Source organism: Monoraphidium neglectum (genome assembly GCF_000611645.1).
Source record: "Monoraphidium neglectum strain SAG 48.87 unplaced genomic scaffold scaffold03085, whole genome shotgun sequence".
Classification (NCBI taxonomy): domain Eukaryota; kingdom Viridiplantae; phylum Chlorophyta; class Chlorophyceae; order Sphaeropleales; family Selenastraceae; genus Monoraphidium; species Monoraphidium neglectum.
This window is the reverse complement of record NW_014010543.1, coordinates 1-6,181: the sequence shown is the minus strand read 5'-3', so window position 1 is coordinate 6,181 and position 6,181 is coordinate 1. Positions and strand designations below refer to the sequence as shown.

General features: G+C 69.4%; 4 protein-coding genes across 4 annotated transcripts in view; 3 read left to right on the top strand and 1 right to left on the bottom strand.

The window, feature by feature from the left end:
* Positions 1-383, top strand: part of MNEG_12137 (hypothetical protein) — a gene marked incomplete at both ends in the record, with an annotated part of 1,429 nt that extends 1,046 nt beyond the window's left edge. The window contains one exon of the mRNA XM_014039394.1: positions 27-383. Coding sequence (XP_013894848.1) covers positions 27-383 — 357 coding nt within the window. The remainder of the gene's footprint in view (positions 1-26) is intronic.
* Positions 384-1,710: 1,327 nt separating this feature from the next.
* On the top strand, positions 1,711-2,595 carry MNEG_12136 (hypothetical protein; the record flags this gene model as incomplete). The annotated part of the gene is made up of 1 exon (XM_014039393.1): positions 1,711-2,595. One exon carries the CDS (start codon positions 1,711-1,713, stop codon positions 2,593-2,595), a length of 885 nt encoding a protein of 294 aa, XP_013894847.1.
* Positions 2,596-3,809: 1,214 nt separating this feature from the next.
* On the top strand, positions 3,810-5,483 carry MNEG_12135 (minor histocompatibility antigen H13; the record flags this gene model as incomplete). Its single annotated transcript, XM_014039392.1, has 3 exons — positions 3,810-4,218; positions 4,404-4,957; positions 5,322-5,483. The coding sequence occupies 3 exons, from the start codon at positions 3,810-3,812 to the stop codon at positions 5,481-5,483; spliced, it is 1,125 nt and encodes a 374-aa protein (XP_013894846.1).
* A 438-nt stretch (positions 5,484-5,921) lies between these two features.
* On the bottom strand, positions 5,922-6,173 carry MNEG_12134 (hypothetical protein; the record flags this gene model as incomplete). Its single annotated transcript, XM_014039391.1, has 1 exon — positions 5,922-6,173. A coding segment is annotated over one exon (252 nt), but the record flags the coding sequence as incomplete, so codon positions are not given.
* Between the last annotated feature and the right edge of the window lie 8 nt (positions 6,174-6,181).

Genomic DNA, 6,181 nt, shown 5'->3' with positions numbered 1-6,181 from the left:
CCGCCGCGGCAGACGCGGCGGCGCAGCTGGCGCTGGTGGCGCAGATGGCCGCGCCGTTCATGGGCGCGGCCGCGGCCGCGGGCGCGCTGCCGCCGGCGTTTGCGGCGGCGCTCGAGCGGATGGCAGCAGGCGGAGAGGGCGGCGGCGGTGGCGGCGGCGGCGATGGTGGTCATGCGGGGGTCAAGCGGCCGAGGGAGGAGTCGGAGGACCCAGGGGACGGCGCCGCGGCCGCAAACGGCGTTGACGGCGACGAATGGGAGCGCGCCGGGAAGCGGGCCGCGCCGGCGTCGCCGGGCGCGGGCGCGGGCGCGGGCGCGGCGAGCGACGGCGACGAGGGCGGGCGGGAGGGCTCGGGCGAGGCGGGCGGGTCCCCGCTGGGTTAAAGGCCGGCCGCGCCGGCGCCGCGCGGCTCTGGGCAGGGTGATGAGTCGTAAAAGCTTTACGCAGGCGGCCCTTTGAGACGGCTGTCAGGGACCCAACAATGGGGGGCGTGCCACCATAATACACCCCCGGCACCCCAACACCGCCCTGTTGAGCACCGGCGCCTTCCCCAGGCATCAATTGACTTGGGGCGGACGCCGCGCGGCCATGCGTGTGCGGTGGGCGGGCCGGGGCTGCGGCCAGGGCGCCTCGGCCTCTGCCGAAGGCAACACCCCCCGCTGCCCCTCCCCCGCGGCGCCGCGGCGCCGCACTATTGATGATGTTGCTGATGCTCCTTGGCACCGCGCGAACATTCTGGCGCTCGTGCCGCCCTCCGCGGGCCCAGGCCGGCGCAGGCGTGCAGCGGCATTCCGCGGCCCCCCCTGCCGGCCACTCGACGGGCCCTTGTTTTTGCCGCCTCAGCCTCGCGTTTTTGATCGCACGCGGCTCGCACGCGCGGGCGTTCTCCGCAGCACCTTGGCTGTGTCTCTGTCTGTCCAGGCGCCCCTGGCTGTTCTGCGCGAGGGCGATTGCTGCGCGCGCTCACGACGCTGCACGGCGCGCCCTGCCACCCTCGGCCCCCACAACCAACTGGGCCGTGCCCCGCGGCCGTAGCGGCGCACGGCGGCGGCGGGCGCTGGCATCCGGTCTCCCCTGATTTGACACCTAATGTTCATGTTTCTGCAAAAGGACTGCGTCTTTGAGCAGCAACCTGTGCTGTGAGCTCCCGCCGTTCATGCGTTGCTTCACTGCTTTTTGTCGGCGGGCCAGGCAGTGTACCCCGCCGCCCCAGCCACCCAGCACCGGCTCGAAATTGAGTCATGCCAGCTGGATATGTAATTTTTTGCGCTTTGCTTCCACGGGCTCCACAGCTTCCCGCCTAGCCGGTGCTCGAGATCACCCCGCTCAACCACCTGCGCTCATTCGCTTGCAGTTCAGCCCAATCACCTTAAACCGTGCATGGCACCTCGTGGCACCCAACACACTGAACGTTTTGAGGCACAACCCCGTCTCGGGAGCAACAACCTGGTGCAAGACCGCGCAGGCTCCGCACCCCTAGGAGGCATACAAGCTTTCCACGTCACATTGTAGTCGCCGGATTCCAACGGACGCAGCAGCGACCGCAACAGGGCCCTGCCTGCGCCCGCTGCAGCTCCGCCCATTACGTTGTGCGCGCTCGGGACAGCGCGCCCGACGGCTGCACCGACCCCGGCCGAGCGCCGCCGGCTGTAGTATCCCTCGTTGGAGGCCGTCCCCACCCCGGCCTGCCGGCCGGGCGGCTGCCGGGCCATGCTGGAGGCCCCATGTGATGACCTGCCGCTCGAGGCCTCGCGCCTGGCTGCAGAGGTGGACGCCCTCATCGCAGAAAACGGCTGCCTAACCGCCGCGCTCGCCGGCGCGGCCGCAGCCGCGCCCGCGGCGCCGGCTGCGGGGGCGGCAGGGGCGCCAGACGCAGACGCAGGCGAGGGCGGCGGCGGCGCGGCGCGCCTGGCGGCGCTCGAGCAGCGGCTCGCGGCGCTGCGCGCGCAGGCGGAGGAGCTCGCAAACGACAAAAAGGCGGCCGACGCGGCGGTGGCCGCGCTTGCGTCCGAGTTGATAAACACGCGCCAGACGGCCAACATGGTTCTGTACCGCTTGTTGGAAGAGATGCAAAAGAGCATGCATGGGGCCGGGCCAGGTGGCGCGGGCTGGGGGCCCGGCCACGCGCTGGCTATGCCGTACGCGGCCGTCAACGGCGGCGAGTGGGGGCAGGCAGCGATGGCCGCGATGCAGATGCAGGTGCAGCACCCGGCCATGCAGATGCACGGGCCGGCGCCGACGCACGCGCAGCAGCCGGCCCCGCCGGCGCGGGCCGCGTCACAGGGAAGCGGAGGCTCCGACTGCGGGGCGCAGCAGGCGCAGCGGCCAGGCACGGCGCGCCCCGCGGGCGTCGTCGCGAAGCCGCTGCCGGGCCCCCTGCAGCAGCCGCAGCCGCAGCAGCAGCAGCAGCAGCAGCAGGCGTCGCAGCGGCCACAGCAGCAGCAGCAGCAGCAGCAGCAGCAGCAGCAGCCATCGGCCAAGAAGGCGCGCAGCAGAGACGAGGTCCTGACAGGCGACCAAATGCCTCACGCCGCCAAGCGGCCAGCGCTTCAGGCGCCTCCCAGCGTCGCGGCGGTGGCCGCCCATGGGATGTGATGTCATGCTGACGTCATGATGCACTGCTCGTTGCGCACTTGACTGCAGACCAGGTCAGGATTGAGGCTTGCCAAAGGCTGCTAGCCTCCCGCCTTGCCGGCGGTCATGCGGCCTGCACTGCAAAACGCCGGATAACTTGTACATTGTGCTTGAGCCAACTTCACAAATGCGATTCATGACCTCGTAGGCGTCTCATCTCAAACTCACTTCAATCAGGGTGACATAGAGGCAGGGCAGGGAGGGGCCCACCGCCCTGGCGCCCCGAGTGACACCTGGTTTTTGCTGCGGCGCCTGGTGGCGCCTGTTTGACCGCACACAGCTTGCTGCGATGCACCTCTGTATTGTAATTTCCCAGGCAACCATGCAGACCGCGCGTTGGTTGACTCGTAGCGCAGTCCTGCCTGGCGGTTGGCAGTCCTCATAGTGCAGCGGGGTCGACCCAACACAACAGCAGACCGCGGGGGCTGGCCCCTGGCATGGGGATGCCGCAGACGAGCTAGGGGCGTCGGCACGGGCTGAAGACGCCCCGACAGGCTGGGTCAAGGTGTGAAGGCAGCTGGCACAAGCGACGCAGGCTGCCCGGGCCGCAGGTGGTAGCGTGGTCAGGGGCATGCGTGTGCGCCTTGCAGCGGCGGCAGCGCGCTATTTGCTTTTAAACTTGAGAGTATGAGTCAGGCAGCCAGAGGTCAATCACCCAAGCAGCTGTATGGCCATGCAGGCACCCGGTGCAGTTGGTCGCCCGCTCGCGCTGTGGCCGCCCCCATGCAGTGCCGCTGGCGGGCACCTGGGGCACCTGCTGTCCATCACGGAGAAATCATGTGGGCCTCGTCGTGATACCGGTGTGCATGTGTCATCACTTATACCGATAGTTTGCAATTGGATTGTTCCAGTCCTCCTGTCTCATACAGCTGCACTCGGGTGTGCCAACGAGCCTCTGGTGGATCGACGGTGCGTCCCTGCACAGAAGCTGCCCGCCTGATCGCGATCATTGGAGGGCTAAAGATAGTAATTTGCATTCCATGTGCGCTGCAGCAGCGACCGTTCGCTGTTGAACGATCTCGGGCACCTCTCTCGTTGCTCCCCCTTCCTGCTGCAGCAGTGCGAACCGATCTTCACCTCAGGGCCCCTGCCATCAATTAGCGGCGGCGTCAGCCTCAGAACCGCGGCCCCAGCACCGGCGGCGGCGGGCGCAGGTCGGCGGCAGCAACCGCGCCATGGTTCACCATGCGCGCGGCCTCCCGGCGGTGAAGGCCCATGCGCTGCTCGCGGGCCTGACCTTCCTGCCCTACGTCGTCCACATCCCGTACAGCGTCAACATCGTGCTGCACGCGGCGCTCACGGTCTACGTCGGCAGCTGGCGCAGCGTGCGCGACGCCGACGGCGGCGGCGGGCCGCAGGAGCAGATGACCAACTCGGACGCGATGCGCTTCCCGCTGGTCGGGTCGTGCGTCCTGTTCGGCCTCTTCCTGTGCTTCAAGTTCCTGCCGAAGGAGCTGGTCAACCTCCTGCTCGCGGGCTACATCACCATCATCGGCGCAGTCGTCGTCGTCGGCGCCGTGCTGCCGTTTGTCGAGCGGTTGTTCCCTGCCAAGGAGCGCGACCGCGTGATCCGCTTCCTCACGGGTGGGCACGGGCCTCACGCGGCGGCGAGCCGGTCTTTACCTTGCCAGCGTCACGCCCGCCCTGCTGCCCCGCCTGTTCCGGCCCCGGCCCGCGCGCGGCACTGCGTAACCAACCCTGGCGCCTACAACCCACGTCCCCCCGCCATCCGACCCGGTCCTCGGATACCGCCGCCGCCGCCGCCGCAGTCCCCAAGATCCCGTTCCTGGTGAAGGAGCCCTTCCCCCTCGAGCTCACAGTCCCCGAGGCGGCCCTCGCGCCGCCCGCGCTGGCTGTCGGCGTCTGGTACTTCCTCACAAAGGGCTGGCTGGCCAACAACCTCCTCGGGCTCTCCCTCTCGATCGTCGGGATCGAGGCCATGTCGCTCGGTAGCATGCAGACCGCGGGCATCCTGCTGACCGGCCTCTTCTTTTACGACATCTTCTGGGTCTTCTGCACCCCCGTCATGGTGTCCGTCGCGAAGAACTTTGAGGCGCCCATCAAGCTGCTGTTCCCGCGCTCCTCCCTCCGCGCCGCGGCGCTCGCGGGCGAGAAGGCGCAGTTTGCGATGCTCGGGCTCGGAGACATCGTCCTGCCCGGCCTGTTTGTGGCCCTCTGCCTGCGCTTTGACGCGCAGCGGCAGTTCAGGTCGTCTTACTTCCAGACGGTGTTCTGGGCGTACTGCGGGGGCGTCGCCGCGACGATCGTGGTCATGAACGTGTTCAAGGCAGCGCAGCCGGCGCTGCTGTACATCGTGCCCGCGGTGAGGACCGCGCCGCGGGGCGCGCGGGGCAGAGGGGGAAAGGGAGGGCGGGGTTGCTTCGGGAGGGGAGGGGAGGGGCTCGTTCCCTTTCGAGGCAGGGGTCGTGCGAGGCCGCCGCTCATGTCAGATGGGACTGCGTGCGCAATCCCTTTGGCTGCTGTGGGTTCCCAGGCCGCCGCGGTCGGCCAGCACAGAATCTTGGAGGCGCGGGCGACTCCTCTCCTATTCTCCGCCTGGCTCAGCCAGCAGCCTGCGCGCCCCTCGGCGCTGCACCCCACCCCACCCCACCCCACCGCACCCCACCGCACCGCACCTCACCCCACCTGGATCACGCCACCCCCACCGCTGCCGCTGCCGCCGCCAGGTGCTCGGGGCGGTAGCGCTGCATGCGGCGCTGCGCGGGGAGTTCAAGGCGGTGTATGAATGGCAGGAAGAGGCCGCAGACAGCGGCGCAGCGGACTCGGCGGCGGGTGCGGGTGCGGACGGCGGCAGCGGGGCGGCGGCGGCCAACAAGAAAGCGGAGTGACAGGCTCCGGCGTCGGCGGCTGCGGGGTGCGGGGAGGAGTGCCTCGCGTGTGCGTGTCTGTGGTGGAGGGGGCCTGACGGATTGTCTGCGCTGCTGCGCCTCAGAGCATTCTTCTCGCCCTTCGGCGTCTTATCAGCTGCGGCGGAGCTGCGAGGCTCCGTCCGCGTGTGTTTCGGACACCTGCTGTCCATCGAATCAAAAGATTACACTGAGGCTCCCAAGTAAAGGCCTGCGGCTCGTGCCCGCCCTGGACAGTACATCAATACAAGTGCAGCGAATTGGCAGTGCCCCAGTCACGAAGGACTTGCCAGTGCAAGGGTTTGGAGCCGATTGCGCCTGGCACTCTCGTCGTTATTCGTCTCGTTCGTTCGGCGCCCTCTCCGGTCTCTCATCCCTTCGACCCATGCTCCCCCGCCCGCTGCCGCTACTAACCATCTACTAACGGCGCTGCCGCCGCCGCCGCCGCGGCGGCGGCCCGGAAGCTGCCTGCCCCTGATCCGCGCCGCCGTCGCCGCCGCGGCGGCCGCCGCCCTGCGTTGCGAGCAGGTCACGCACCATGGCCCGCGCGCGCGCCGCGCCCGTCAGCAGCAGCCGCCGCTCCGCGCGAAAGGCGGCCTTGGCGGCGGCGCCGAGGGCGCGGCGGCGGCGGAGGGGCAGCGCGAGGACGCGCTCGATCGCCGCGCAGATGACCTGGGGCG